The 16707-nt window shown below is 37.1% G+C and overlaps 1 protein-coding gene across 3 annotated transcripts in view; it reads left to right on the forward strand.

Annotated features, from left to right (window-relative positions):
- Positions 1-16707, forward strand: part of LOC150078025 (uncharacterized) — a 442574-nt gene that overhangs the window by 381555 nt on the left and 44312 nt on the right. For all 3 annotated transcript variants that reach the window (XM_090384338.1, XM_090384339.1, XM_090384340.1), the window contains exon 15: positions 14746-14938. In XM_090384338.1, coding sequence (XP_090240464.1) covers positions 14746-14938 — 193 coding nt within the window. The remainder of the gene's footprint in view (positions 1-14745; positions 14939-16707) is intronic.

Raw genomic sequence — 16707 nt, forward strand, 5'->3', positions numbered from 1 at the left:
TTTTTCTTAGCATCTTTTGCCAAGGATTTCTTGTAATCTTCCTTCGTCTGCCTAACCTCACTTTGTGATCTGATTACAGACTAGCTTATATCTGCCATAGGCTTCTGAGTCGCTTGATAATTTATATGCATCCCATGCATTTTTCTTCTCTGTTACGAGTCTCATTAGTTCATTTGATAACCATTTAGGCCTAAACCTTGAACAATATTTCTTAATAGGTAAGAAACTTTTAGTAGCTTCCACGATTAATTCCTTGAACTTCCCACTTAGAATTTACTGTTGGTAACGTCGTCAGTTTATCCCACTGTACAGAATTTAAAAACTGTCGGAGACCACTGTACTCATCTTTGCGGAAGCAAAATCCCTTTTCTTTACCCCTGATGGTAATTAAATCTTTAAGTAAATCCCACATCAGTACACTGTGATCACTGCCACCTAGTGGTTCCTTTATCTGCAAATTCTGAATACACGAATGATCACTGCTGATAACCAGATCAAGAGTATTACTTTCTCTGGTTGCCTCTCGAACATGCTGCTGCAGAAAACAGGCGCCTCCGTAGCCAGGTGGGAAGGAGCAGCAGTGCGTAGCACATGCTTCTTGATTAGACCGGGGTTCGAGCCTGTCACCACCAATACAGAGGATGCGGAAAGGTCAGAGAATGACCACCGCATATTCCCGGAGCAATATGGCCTCAGTTGCTAATGCTCCTAAAAACCAAATAACAAACAAACAAACAAGCAAGCTGCAGAAAACAATCATCCAATAAATCCACAAAAGTCTGACTAGTGTGTGAGTGACCAACCCACAAGTTCCAGTCAATATCTGGGAAGTTAAAAACCCCCCATTATAAGACATTTTGATTTACTAGCAAACTCTATTTCTCTGTACAATTGTTCATTATACTCATTCGAGTCATTAGGCCTGTAACAAACTCCTACTCTCATTTTTGCTATTGCAGTGCTTATGTCACACCAAACTGACTCAACAGTGCACTGTTCATCTATATCAACTGGATGCACTTCTTTTGATTTTATGTTTTTCTTTATTAACAGCATAACACCTCCTCCCTTCCTATCCTGTCTATCCTTTCTGTACACATTGTACTCCCCAAATTTCAGTTCAGCATTCCTTATATCTGTGTGACACCACGTCTCTGCTATCCCAACAATATCCGCCTTTGATGTCTTGACCAACACTTCAAATTCATCAAATTTATTTACTATACTTCTAGCATTGGTATACATGCAAGCATACATACTCCTATTCCTGGTTACCCTAACACATCCCATATACCCACCTATTTCAGGATGACTGCCATCCGTCCCTGAAACCCCCAACACCCCACGCTCCAGGTCGCTACTTATTCTAATAGAAGTTTTGCAAGAATCACCTTCGCCTCTGCCTACGGCTACTGTTAAACTATTAATCCTTGTATCCCCCCCCCAAGCTATCAGTTTTCCGACCCACCTAACACTGCCTCGACATCATCAGCAAATATTCTTGCACTCTTTTTATTTAAGCGTATCCCATCCCTATAGAAGCAGTCTCTCCTGTTAACAAGTACAGTCCAGGCTGAAAAAAAATTCTACCCCTTGAGCCTTGCACATTCTTTCGAGGGCCAAATTGATTGCATTAGCATTAGCATTAGCATTAGTAGAGGCATTTGATGCAAGAAAGCAAGCTTATGCAGCATCAGCCAAAAAAAAAAAAAAAACCCACTTCCACTTCACCCCTCTGTTCGTTCCAAATACCTGTCCAGCTGAGCCTTAAACTTATTTAGGCTATCAACCTCCACCACAAGGGATGGAAGTCTGTTCCACCAACCAACCACCCGCTGGCTAAAGGCAAATTTCCTCATGTCTATCCTACATCTGTTTTTCCTCAATTTGAATTTATGCCCCCTCAGGTGATTTTTCTGAGCTAGAGGAAGAATCCCATCAGCATTGAGCATGCTTAAACCATTCAAGGCTTTATACACCTCTATCAGATCACCTCGCTGGTGCCTAGTCTCCAGACACTGTAATTTGCAAAACTTAAGCCTTTCTTTGTAAGAGCACCCCTTTGTTCCATTCACTAATCTTGTTGCCCTTCTCTGTACTCGTTCCAGCAGCTCTACTTCCTTCTTGAAATGAGGCCTCCAGACCTGTATACAGTACTCTAGGTGTGGCCTGACCATTGCCTTATACAATGGAATAATCACCTCCTTATCCCTGCTGGAAAAATTCCTGTATATCATTGACAATACTCCATGAGCTACTCTTGCAGCCCGTCTGCACTGCTCAGAGAACTTCAGATCTGCCTGCACAACCACCCCCAAGTCCCTTTCACTGTCAGTGTAGTACCACAGAGTTGATACGCTGCTCTGGGGTTGCTGTTTTCCATGTGTAGTACTTTACATTTGTCAATGTTAAACTTCATTTGCCACCTCTCAGCCCATCTGCTCAACCTTTCCAGATCCTGTTGCAGCAGCATAGTGTCAGTAGTGTCCTTGACAACCCTGCCAACCTTTGTATCATCTGCAAACTTGGACATTAAGCTTGATATACCATCATCAATATCATTTATAAATACAGAAAACAATAAGACCCAACACTGAGCCCTGAGGGACTCCACTAATAACATTAGTCCACGATGAGCAGTGTCCATTGATTACCACTCTCTGTCTTCTCCCCCTCAACCACCCCTTTATCCATAGCAGCAATTTGCCTCCAATGTCACACTGCTCCAATTTGTGTAGCAGTCTTCCATGTGCAACAGTATCAGAAGCCTTTCTAAGATCCAAGTATATAATATCAAAGATATTCCCTGCATCCAGTTCTTTTGTGACTGCATCATAATATCCAATCAAGTTGGTCAGGCAAGACTTCCCCTTAACAAAACCATGCTGTGTCTGAGCTATAACTGAAGTCTTGTCTAAATGATCCTGCAGTGCTTCTTTAACCAGTGCCTCCATTAATTTTCCTGGAACAGAAGTTAAGCTCACAGGTTTATAATTACTTGTGTCAGCTTTTGATCCTCCTTTGTGAATTGGGGTCACATTTGCACATTTCCAGTCCGTGGGTACCTCCCCTGAGTCCAAGGAAGCTCTCATAATTATGGCTAAGGGTTTGCTTACTTCCTTTGCTGCCTCCTTTAATATAACTGGATAGATCCCATCCACCCCGGGTGCCTTTCTTGTGTTTATCTTCAACAGTTTCTCCTCCACTTTACTCCCAGTTATTTCAAGATTCTGTAGCTTACTGCTAGAGTTGAATACACCTCTGGCATTCCCCTTGCTGAATAACTCCTCATGTGTGAATGTCGATGCAAAATATTCATTTAGTTTGTTAGCTACCTGAGCAGGATCATCAACAGTTGACCCATCAATATCAAGTGGACCAATCTGATTCATCCCCTTCCTTTTAGAGTTAACATAAGTAAAGAACTCTTTGCTGTTTTTCTTTGCATCCCTTGCCAAGGATTTCTCGTAATCTGTCTTTGCCTGCCTAACCTCCTTTGTAACTTGGTTGTATATCAACTTGTATCTATCATAGGCTTCTGTGTCATGTGTTAATTTGTAAGTATCCCATGCATTTTTCTTCTCTGCCATATGCCTCATTAGTTCATCTGACATCCATTTTGGCCTAAACCTTGAACAATATTTCTTAGTTGGTATGTAAAGCCTAGTAGCTTCCAAGATAAGTTCTTTGAATGCTTCCCATTTTGAATTTGCTGTTGGTAACATCATCAGTTGGTTCCACTGTATAGAATTTAAATACTGTCTCAGTCCATCGTAGTCGCCTTTACGGAAGCAATAACCCTAAACAAGGCTCTCATCATATACTCCTTTCTATCGTGTCTGGGCAGAATTGCAGACACTTTCAAATTCAACCCTAATTCTCGGCTTTTGTTCAACAGTGACCTGTACTTGTTAAGTAATTCTGCCGGTCTCCTATTCCTAATATCATTAGTGCCAATGTGTACAATTATATCACCTTTTGTGCCCATAAAAGATGATATCCACTCTACAACGTCATCAGGCTTTGCCCCTGGCAGACATACCCTGGTCCTGTTCCACCTATCCTTTTTACAAAGCATGTTTCCCGTTTCCCTGACAATAGTCACCAACAACTACTAGTTCCTTTTTGACCAGCGCATTCTGCCTTGGGGTTGCCGCTGTGTTGCATGATGACCAAGTGCAAGCTCTGGCGTTGATGTGGGCAGCTGAGAGCCCGATGGGCCCCCCTCAATTTAGATCTTTCGAGGGCATCCACCCTGTCCTTCAAACTCTCATATAGGCCCATAACAACGCTGAGTTGTCACCTGATTTCCTTACACTCCTTACATCGCGCGCACACACAAAGACATCCCCCATGGCAATATCATGTTCCGTTCCAGAGAGTTCGGCAAACATTTCACAAGTTGCACTTTTTTTTAGGCTGTGATGTGTTGGAGAATTGACCCCCTCAGTTCTCCCCTGAGTCACAGCACTCCTGCCACTTTCTACCCGTTGCTTTGCTGCTCTAGTTTGGGGCATGATACTTTAAATTAATAAAATCAATAAATCTAATTAATTAAATGTCAATACTACGCTATCTAATAGAAACAGTGAAGCGTATTACTCTATAAATTATACGTTAGAGCTGCCTAACTACCTCAATTAAAAATTTGAATTCCCTACCACTATATACAAAAACAATGGCTGCAAGATTCGAACAAAATAATGGTTTTACGTATATTAGGTATTATGTATATCTACAAAAACTGTTTATCTAAATTAAAATAAAAATAACCAGCATAACTATAACTATGAGACTACGTATTAGGTACAATATAAAATAACAATTATGTAAATAAAAAAGGCAAACACTTATCGTTTTTCCGGAGCCTGCAACTGACAGCTGTAATTTTTAAAGCGAATCAGCACCCTCTGACCTCTCATACAAGATTCCATTCAAGATTCACGACGTGAATCTTGTAGGGGAACCAGCATAAAATTATTCACAGCACTTTACATATAATAGACCAAGGAAGGTTTAAGTCTCTTGACACACCTCTGGCACTAGTAGTCTCTTGACACACTCTGACCGGTAGTGTTTCACATTCTGACCATTGCAACTGCCCCTTAATCCACTACCTCCATTCCGATATGTGTTCGTCTGGTCCCCTGCCCTGAATTACAATTAGCTCCTCAGTCGCTTCAGATTTCTTTATTAGTTTTCAAAGCCCCACTTAAGTCAAAGGTCCTTTATGCAAACCTTTAAGTTTTCGATATTCACGTAGTGCTGCATTAGCATTACTATTATTCTGGTAGAACAATTTTACTAAAAGAGCACTTTCCTTTTTTGTAAGAGCCATAATGGTTATTGACGGTATCATTGGCCTTTCTGCTTTTATTTTAACAGGACATCATTTGCATAATGTGCAGCACCATTTTTCCATATCCTAAATGACATACCCACTGATTTTCACAGCATTAACTCTAACCGTTTTGACAATAGGGTCTCCTGAATAGGGAAACTTATTTTATAATCACCCAGTAGTTTTTTGGAACTAACCCAGTACACATTAGACAAACACCCCTTCCATCATTCATAGTATCTCAGTGTGAATACATTTGTACTTCAAAGATGAAGATATCTACAATGCAGATGAAACAGAACTTCTTCAGATTTACTTATTCTTTTAATGGTATAAACAGTGCAATAATAAAAACAAACCAAACCAAAGTGGGTATAACACTTTTACTCATGTGCCAATATGACTCATACTAATTAAAAAAAAAAAAAAAAGGAGCTGTAACAGAATCATTGATTCAGACAAAGGCCAAAACCATGCTAAAGGAATACTGAAATTTTTCTTATATTATTTTTACTTTTTAATAATTATATAACATATCAAATACTTATAGACATCAAAACTCACCTCTTAATCCATATGGTTTTATGTTTGTCAGAAAGTTGAAATTAAAATATGAGGGAATTAAAAATAAATAACCAAATAAGGTGCATCCTTTTTTGTTGCATCAGTAAGATGAAATTAAGTACTTAAAAACTGTAAAAGTTAGGAGTTTGAATGGTTGGCATTCGAATCTCATTATGGGCTGGTGAAAGATTAGTAATTTTAATACTTAAAAATTAGTAATTTTAATACTTAAAAATTAGTAATTTTAGTATTTAAAAAGTTAATTATTTAGCAACAGTTTTTTTATTTTTGGTAAAATTTTTGAAGCACATATGTATTTGATCATAACAAATGCACATGATTTTTGGTGATACTTAATTTGCAATATTTAAAAAATATTAAGCTTCAGGCTTCTGACTTTTAATGTTGTTGTTTACTCAAAATGATGAATATATGTGAAAATTATACACTTATTCATAAAGGAGATATTAACTTTTAATTTATTATTGTTAATTTTACCTTTCTAACATACATATAAGGGGCTAAGGTAAAGAAAGTCAACATGAGAACGATGAGAAACGTTGGAAAACTTACGAGGAAAATTAGTTTCCCGACACCGGACTCTAGCGCTGCTCGCTTGGTAAACAGACAGTAGGTGTTATCGGTCTGGAGCCGAAATCGAGAAGGGCATACAGGCAGTTCTCACTTTACAAGATCCCGGGTTTACGAGTTTTTTTTCCCACTCAACAAAATCGAAAATATGAACATTAATTGCAGAAAATGAATGTTAAACATTCATAAATACCGCATTCCAAACCACGTGTATAGCCATATAATACAGTGTACCCCACTTTACGATATTAATCCGTTCCAGAGACACCATCCTATCGTTAAAATATCATAATGTGAACCCAATAACACATTGTTTTTTGGTAATTCGTTTCAAGATCTCGGAAGTTTAGGTTTGCACTGTATAACTAAGTTATTTATCTCTCTAAAATGTCATTTTTAAGGTCACGAGCATGACCATAAGGCCATATAAAAGGTCGTGAGCGTGGTTAGTAAATTGTATTAGTTACAAATTCAAATCATTAACATGCACTACACTTTCATCGTTATCATATGTTCCGCTATAAGAATCAATTTTAAACGCCTTTGTGGTATTTTTCTAAAGCACATTTTTTGGAGGTCACGACCATAAAACAATAAAAACAATTTGCACCTTCTGGTTTATTGGGCTTTTCTGTTAGTGTATCTAATTATAAACGAATAGTAAACTCGATCTTATTACATTTTCGAAAATACCAATAGCTGGAATTGTGTGGTTTTTTTACTACAGTGAAATGTGTTTCCCCTTTACTGAAATCTTTAATTGTATAAAAAATATAAATAAAATTTCAGAATCTTCTCTTCATTTCTTTTAAAGCTTTGTAAACTTGTTACTCCACGCAAATTGTTTAGTTGCAATTTGTGTGTGTGCTGTTAAAAAATGCTTATGCATGCAATCATGAAATTTATAATTGAAAGAGAAGATTATCTTGGAAACAAACGCCTCTTGAAACATTTCTGAAGAAGACGAGTCCTTGTGTAACAAACCAACAAATGCCGAGCCAATAATGAGTGATCAACGAGTCAATGACGATGATGAAGAATAAACATTCTTTAACATTTGTAAGTCATAAATAATTTCTCTATTATTATAATTTGCTTGATTTTACAGGCTACGTTTTCATTTCTTTGGATAAATTAATCATTGTTTAAACATAAACTAATTAGCTAACTAATTTCATTGTTGAGAACATAACCCCTATTTTTAACCTTATGTCTATGGACAATAAATTCCCGCTTTACGAGCGAGCGCTAGGAACGAATTAACTCATAAAGTCGAGAACTACCTGTATTGACTGACAGGTAGGCATGGCAAATGATGAAATGATTGGTGGTGGGGCAGCAGAGGACAAGCTACTGTGTAGTCATTGGGTGGCATTATAATATGTATTTATGAGTAAAGAATGGTGCATAATAGTTTTGTAATGAATGGTAAACAGATAATAGTAGCGATGAATCTTTTAAAGATTGAATAAATTTGTAAGGAAAATAAAACGTTGGTTGATTTTTTGATATATTAATAAAAGTTTCATTCTGTTCGTTTTTATGTTTATTATGTTTTTTTCTCATTATTAAAAGCAGATTTTTGGAGTTCATGAGTGTTTTTACTATACTGTTGATTTAGGTTTGGTTATGTAAAAAGGAAAAGGTTTCTTTATTTTTTGTTATATTTCGTAACCTGACCTTAAATGGTAGGTTAGGAAATAATAGAAACAGTTTCCTTATATTTAGTGACGTAACCTTAAACATTAGGTTAGGAAATAATATAAGAAAAGAAAGAAAGATTCTATATATATATATAGTGAATAGCTGTTGAGGTGTTGATTGATGTTATGATACGTGCGTATCCACATGAGTGTCTTTAAAAATAAAAGTACAGTAATAAAAAAATAATATTTTGTTAATAAACAATTTATGTGCTAGTCCACATGATTCTAAAGAAAAAAGGTTTGGTTACATCCTCCACTTTGGGAGGAATTCAAGTGGAGGTAACCTGACCTTTTTTTTCACTATTATGGAAAGCTTTCATTAGGGCAAGTTACCATTCCATTAGTGCTTCTGAGTGCTACTAAAATGATACTAACTGATGTTATCGTGTGTTTTGTTCGTGCACCAATCAGCACATCATTTGCCATGCCAACTGTCAATTAATATATCGTTCTTGACTTTTCTCCAGACCGATAACATCTACCGTCTGTTTATCGAGCAAGCCGCACTAGAGTGCCGTATTGGAAAACTAATTTTCCACATAAGTTTTCCGATGTTTCTCGTCATTCTCTTGTTGGCTTTCTTTACCTTCGCCATATAAGGTTTAGTATATTTTTAATTGGAAATTTAACTAAATTATGTAAAACCTAATTTATATTTTTTTTTGTTTTATTCTTTTAAATTATTGCACCTACAAACTTTTCAAAACTTAAAAAGAGACTGAAAATGAGTAATGTTAGTAAAATAAGCCGAATGCTTTATGATAAATGTTTTTGGGCTCCAGGATTATTGCAACAAATGACCATTATTTTTTTGATTCTCTCTCTCTCTCTCTCATAGTGGTGTGCATATACTTTTTGCAAACTTTTTTGCATTAAGTAGGCACACACACACACACACACACACACATGTATATACGTATAAAAGGTGTGATCAAAAAGTTCGGGACCTGACTTTTGTATCTTGAAATTGCAGTGCTATAGTCAGTTGCAATTTGTCACATGTTCAAGACTCATCTAGCTTTAGTAATGTGGTTCATTGTTTATCTGCAATCAGTTGAATTAGTGCTCACTGAATAGCAGATGTTTTATTTGTTTCATTGCATTTTAAAGTGATTCAGTTTACCAAGCAGTGAATTTTCAACAAGTTGTAATAGTAATAGTAATAGTAGTAGTGGCATGTGATGCAAGAAAGCAAATGTATGAGCTTATGCAGCATCAGCCAAAAAAAAAAAAAAAAAAAATCACACCATTCCCTCCAAATGCCTGTCCAGTTCCTCCTTAAATTTATTCAAGCTATCAACTTTCACAACGACAGATGGAAGTTTGTTCCAGCAATTAACCACCCGCTGCCTAAAGGCAAATTTCCACACATCTATTCTACATCTGTCTTTTCTTAATTTGAATTTATGCCCCCTTAGGTTCGTAATCTGAACAAGTGGAAGGATCCCATCAGAATTCAGCGTGCTCAATCCATTCAAGGCCTTATATACCTCAATCAGATCACCGTGCAGGTGCCTAGTCTCCAGCCACTGCAATTTGCAGAATTTAAGCCTCTCTTGGTAAGAGGATCCCTTCATTCCCCTCACCAATCTTGTTGCCCTTCTTTGTACCCGCTCAAGTAAATCTACATTCTTCCTAAAATGAGGTCTCCAGACCTGTACGCAGTACTCAAGGCGTGGCCTGACCATTGCCTTATACAGAGGGATAATCACCTCCTTTTCCCTGCTAGCAAAATTCCTATATATGATTGACAAAACCCCATGACCTGCCCTGGCAGCCTGTCTGCATTGCTCAGAGAACTTCATATGTGACTGCACAATTACTCCCAGGTCTTTTTCATTTTCTACCACCTTAAGTGTAGTACCACACAGTTGGTACGTTTCTCTGGGGTTATTTCTACCCATATGCAGTACTTTGCATTTGTCAAGGTTAAACTTCAGTTGCCACTTCTTAGCCCATCTGCCCAAATTATCTAGATCCTGTTGCAGTAGCAGACTGCCATTACTGTCATTAACAACCCTGCCAACCTTTGTATCATCTGCAAACTTCGACATTAAGCCTGATATACCTTCATCAATATCATTGATAAATATACAAAACAACAGTGGACCTAACACCGAACTCTGTGGGACTCCACTAACATTAGTCCAAGAAGAGCAGCACCCATTGATTACCACCCCCTGTCTTCTCGCACTTAACCATCCTTTTATCCATTGTAGCAACTTACCCTTAATACCATTCTGCTCCAATTTGTACAACAGTCTTCCATGCGCAACAGTGTCAAAAGCTTTCGAACTAGGGAAAAGTGCAACAGAAACTCACTAAATGTTAAAAGGTATTTACCCCCATCTAGAAATATTTGAGTTATTGATTAATATTATATATATATATATATATATATATATATATATATATATAACCTTATTTTTTAAACTTAATATCAACTGAATAATTTGGAGAAATTGCATATAACTGGTGCAATTTAATAAGAATTTGGAATATAAGTATTGGGGGTGAAAACCATTCCCATGAGACCAAAGGGCCAAGTATTTAGGTAATCTAAGTTGGACTTCATTGTTGTACCCTATAAATAAACACATAAATTATAATAAAATAGTAAAATTAAAATGATGATGTAGCTAATTATTGATATATGGATACATTGAATGGAATGTTAACTAGGGCTAGCTCCACTCAATATATCCCATCAATAATTAGCCGAGGCTATCAGTTTCTGTTCCATTTGCCAGTTTATCTAAGTTCAAATATACTGAGAATATACTATCAATTTAGTTTAATTACTTTAATATATATTAAATTTAGCAGAAAACTGGCTTATGGTAATATATATATATATGTACATATACTGTATTACCATATATATTATATGGTAATATACATGTATATATATTACCATAAGTAATATATATTTATGTTTTTCTAGATCCATTGGTTACTGAACTAGAGTCGTGAATACAGCAAGAGGTGGTAGGCTAGAGAAGGTTGAGGTCTGATCTGTTATAAAATTTCTTCATTTGCAAGGCAAAGAAGAAAAACAACGAATCCATGAGAAGATGAAAGCTGTATATGGGGGAGTACTGCCCATCATGTGAGCTTGTGAAAAATTAAAAAAAAAAAAAAACAGTTCAAGTGTGGGCAAATCAGTATGCACAATGATCCAAGGGAAAAAGACTGATCTCAGCCACATTGTGACTGAGATCGGTCCACATTATAGTTATGCATCTGGCATTGTGGCTAAAGCCTTAAAGACAGATTAAAAACTAACTTTTATAGTAAAGGAAGTGAATATTAGCCATGGAATTTTATTATTAGTATTATTAGCAGCAGCTATATGGTGAGGAAGCCTGAGGCTTATGCTCCACCATCCAAAAAAAAAAAATTCCCCGAGTTACCATGAGAGAGAGAGAGAGAGAGAGAGAGAGAGGGAGAGAGAGAGAGAGAGAGAGAGAGAGAGAGAGAGAGAGAGAGAGAGAGAGAGAGAGAGAGGAATTGCCAAGAAAGAGAAGAATGATGATATCCAGCCCCAGGACCAAGGTTTGCCAAGCCCATACTCATCAGATGTGAGCCCCTATTTGTTTGCACAATAATGCATGAGTTTCTGCACATGGCCGAGTGGCAGCACGATAGGCTCCGATATTGTTGACACCTCCTCAAAAGAATGCTGATGATGTTTTTTTGACTGAATTGTAATGATAGATGAATGCTGAGTACATCACTATGGCCCAGCAAAAAAAACAGATGAGCAAACAATGGAAACATTTCATTTTCAACTTCATCTTTCACCCCAAAAAAAAATCTAAGTTTCAACTACCAATGAGGTCATGTTGCTAGTCTTCTGGGACTCTAAAGGTACCATCCTTACAGATTACTTCCTAAAAGATAACAGCATCACTGGGGGATACTGTAGAAGTCCCCTGGGAAAGTGAAGAGAGACTATCAAGTTGAAGAGAAGCAGGAAGCTATTCAAAGTCAAAGGTGTCTGCCTCTTAGCTGACTATGCTCCTGCTCACAGCGGACTTTACAGTTAGGTTTGGCTTTGAAAATCTGCAGGACCTACCTTATTCTTCTGATCTCTCCCCTTCAGACATCTTCCTCTTCCCTAAAATGAAGAAATCATTATGGGGCTCTATATTTCAGACTAGTGAGGAGGAAATTAATGAAGTGGAAGCTTGGCTTAATGCTCAAAGTGAGGCATTCTGTTCAAGAGACCTGAAAGAGTTTATCCACAGATGATAAAAATGCATAGGTCTGAACCTATGTTCAGACCTATGTTATAAATGCATAGGTCTGAACCTATGTTATATTGTAGATTCTAGACTGTATTGTAGTTGACCACTGAACATTGCATTGTCCACCAACATCAACTGGATGCACTTCCTTAGATTTTGTGTTTCTTAACTAACAGCATAACCCCTCCTCCCTTCCTGTCCTTTCTGTACACATTGTACTCCCCAAATTACAATTCTGCACTGATTATATCTGTGTGACACCACATTTCTGATATCCCAACGATATCTGCCTTTGATGTCTTGACTAGCATTTCAAGCTCATCAAATTTATTAACTATACTTCTAGGATTGGTATACATGCACCTGTTTCTACTCTTAGTCACCTAACACAGCCCATGTATTTACTTATTCCATGATGACTCCCAGCAGTCCTGGAAATCTCCATTACGTTGCTTTCCATGCTGCTGCTCATTTTAATAGAAGCAGTGCAAGAATCACTTTTGCCTCTGCCTGTGGCCACTGTTAACCTTTCAGTCTGTGTATTCCCCCCAAGTTAGCAGTTTTCCAACCCACCTAACACTGCCTCGATAGCATCAGCAAATATTCTTGCACCCTTTCTATTTAAGTGTACCCCATCCCTAGAAGCAGTCTCTCCTGTCAACAAGCACAGACCAGGCTGAAAAAATTCTACCCCTCGAGCCTTGCACAATCTCTCCAGGGCAGAATTGATCAACAAGGCTCTCATCATATACTCCCTCCTATCATGTCTGGGCAGAATTGCAGACACTTTCACATCAACCCCCTAACTTGCGACTTTTTTTCAACATTGACCTGTACTTGTTGAGTAAATCTGCAGATCTCTTAATCTTAATGTCATTAATAGGTGGTAGATGACTCTCATCAACTGGTTCAATACCACCACATTGCTTATTGGAGGCTTGAAGTGGTGAAACCCATGTTTAGTCTCTAGAGTAAAGTTTCCGGCACAACCCCCCCTCCCCCACATACTTCTCCTTCAACCCATAAAAAAAAAAAAAAAAAAAAGTTCCAACATGTACAACGTTATATTGTAGTCAATAAGGTCTAGAAGGTAGCTACACAGAAAATGATGAATTGCAAACAGCCACATTTCAAATCCCTAACTCAAATATTTGAAGGTTAGGGTAAATACTTATTGGCTACTCTTCGCTATGTCATTCAAAGACTTTGCAGTGGTTCACAAAATTTAATGCAATTAAATTTTAAAGTTTAATGCTGCTTCTCTGTCAAAGATGATTGTCACTTTGGCCATCCTTCAACTTCAAAAGGAAAAAAAAAAAAAGATTCAATTGCTCATGTTCATGATCTAATCAAGAGTGATTGATGTGTAACTATTCATGAAGTTACTAGTGAGATTGTTATTTTTAATGGGACATGTCAATCAATTTTAACAAATGTTTTGGGAATGTGACATGTTTCAGGTCAGTTTATGCCTTGAATCCTCACTGATGATCACAGAGTGTAAAATTCCTGCATATCAGGATCTTCATTAATGTGCTGATGCTGACCTACACTTTTTTTCTGCCATCATTATGGGGATGAATGTGTGTAGGGCAATGACCCAGAAACAAAGATCCAGTCCTTTCAGTGAAGAACTCCATCTTCTCCAAGGCCAAAAAAGTGAAAGGCAATCTCGATCAAATGTGAAGATCACTCTTATTACATATTTTGATTCAGAGGGCCTCGTTCATTTGAAATTTTCTTTCATGGTAAAACAATGAAGAAAACAGTGGCAACTGCATGATCTGTTTGGGAAAACAGCTGGAAAACTTGGCATCAGAGAATTGCCATTTTTGTTATGACAATGCCCCTGAATGTGGTGCTTTCTATTTAAGAATTTATTGCAAAGCACTCCATCATTGTGGTCTCTCATATGCCAAACCCAATGAATTTAGCTCAGTGTGATTTTTTTTTTTTTTTTTTTTTTTTTGTTTACCCAAGCTTAAAGTATCCCTTCCTCAAAGGTTCACAGATTCATGCAGTGACTTAAGAAATTATTCAGAATGCAACACAGAAACTATTAGAAATTTGAAAGATACCCATGAGAAATGCTTCTAGAAGTTGCAGAAGTGTTGGAATAACTGCATACAAATCAAGCAGACTACATAAAAGGAGATCCATCCAAAGAGCCAGTAATCTATCATTTCCAAAATATTAGTTCAGTCCCTGAGCATTTTTTATTCACACCTCATATATATATGCATTAAGTATAAAGACTTATAATTCTAGAATAACATAAATTAAAATTTATTAGGTTAGCATAAGTAGTGGGGCTGAATCAGAGGATTATGCTTTACCAAGATATTCACAGAAAACAGGTAATGCAAAGAAAGAAGCAACAGATAAATACTATAATAATGATATGCTTTTGAAAGGATCACATTCTTATCGCCTAGAAGAACTTGCTTACACTCGAAGTGGAGACAAAGGAGATGTTGCAAATATTGGTAAGTAGCAATATTTAACCTGTTAAGTACTCATTTAAGGAAATATAACTGAAGCAGTTACATGTGGTACTGAAGTAGTTACAATCCACACGTGTATCGTGTGATTATTTTTTACTATCCATTGACAATTTTTTTTTTGTTCATCAATACTGTATAGATCAAGTATTAAATACTATTTTCATATTATTAGCAATTAATTAACCATCTACCAGGCATGTTAATGATAAAGATCAACCAAAATTACTTAAAAATTGAAATAATCTATCAAAGTAAATGTGAATTTTAGCTTTCTTCATTATTTTAAACCTGTATCATTTGTTTTGTTATTCAAGAAGTTTAGGAATAAAAAATACAAGAATATGATTTTTTAGGCTTGATAATTGAGCATATTCTTGCATATAATTGTGATTTAGCCATGCATAGAGCATTAGCATTAGTTCAGGAATATGATGCAAGAACGCAAGCTTATATAGCTTCAAGAAAAAAAAAAATTTTCACCAATCCATTCACTCCAAAAGTTTGTCTAGTTCTTGAATTTACTTAAGCTGTCAACTTCCTCAAAACACAAAGTTTGTTCCAGCAATCAACCATCCGCTGGTTAAAGGCAAATTTCCCCACATCTATTTTTATAACTGTCTCTCCACAAGTTGAATTTATGCCCCCTCAGGTGCATAATCTGAGTAGGGGGGAAAAATCCATCTGCTTTAAGCTTGCTCTAACCATTTGAGGCCTTATACACCCCAATCAGATCACCTTGCAGATGCTTAGTCTCCAGACACAGCAATTTCAGAACTTAAGCCTTTCTTGGTAAAAGCAACCATTTTTTCCACTCACAAACCTCATTGGCCTTGTCTGTACTCATTCTAGAAGCCTACATAAAAACCTACATCAAAAACCTGTATACTGTACTCAAGGCTGGCCTGACCATTACCTTATACAAGGGGATAATTATCTCCTTATCCCTGCTAGCAAAATTCCTGTATATATCAATGACAAGATCTCATGAGCTACTCATCCAGCTTGTCTGAACTGCTCAGAAAACTTCATATCTGACTGCACAATTACTCCCAGGTATTTTTCATTCTCCACTACCCGAGTGTAGTACCATCCAGTTGGTATGTTACTCTGGGGTTACTGCTACCCATATTCAGTACTTTTGTATTTGTCAATGCTAGACTTCAATTGCCACCTCTCAGCCCATCTGCTCAACTTTTCTAGATCCTGCTGCAGTAGTGTACTGTCATTACCAACCCTGCCAACCTTTGTATTGTCTGCAAACTTGGACATAAAGCCTGATATACCTACATTCAATATGATTGATAAATACAGAAAGCAACAATGGCCCTAATACCAACATTAGTCTACAAAAAGCAGTGTCCATTGATTAGTGCGCTCTGTCTTCTCCCACTCAACCATCCTTTTATTATAGCAGCTTGTCTTAATGCCATACAGATCCAGTTTGTACAGTAGTCTTCCATGTGCAACAGTATCAAAAGCTTTCCTGAAATCCAAGTATATGATATCAAAATTATTTTTCACATCCAGTTCTTTTGGGACCACATCCTAGTATCCAATCAGATTGGTCAGACAAGACTTCTCCTTAAAAAATCCATCCTGTGTCTGAACTATAACTGCAGTCTTGTCTTGATCCTGCAGTGCTTCTTTAACCAGTAACACCAGGGGCTCACATCTGGTGAGTATGGGCTTGGTACACTCAGGATCCTGAACTCGATATCCTCATTCTTCTCTTTCTTAGTGATCCCTTCTAT

The sequence above is a fragment of the Mastigoproctus giganteus genome, chromosome 11 (assembly GCF_048544385.1).
Source record: "Mastigoproctus giganteus isolate SK-2022 chromosome 11, ASM4854438v1, whole genome shotgun sequence".
In the NCBI taxonomy this organism is placed as follows: Eukaryota; Metazoa; Arthropoda; class Arachnida; order Uropygi; family Thelyphonidae; genus Mastigoproctus; species Mastigoproctus giganteus.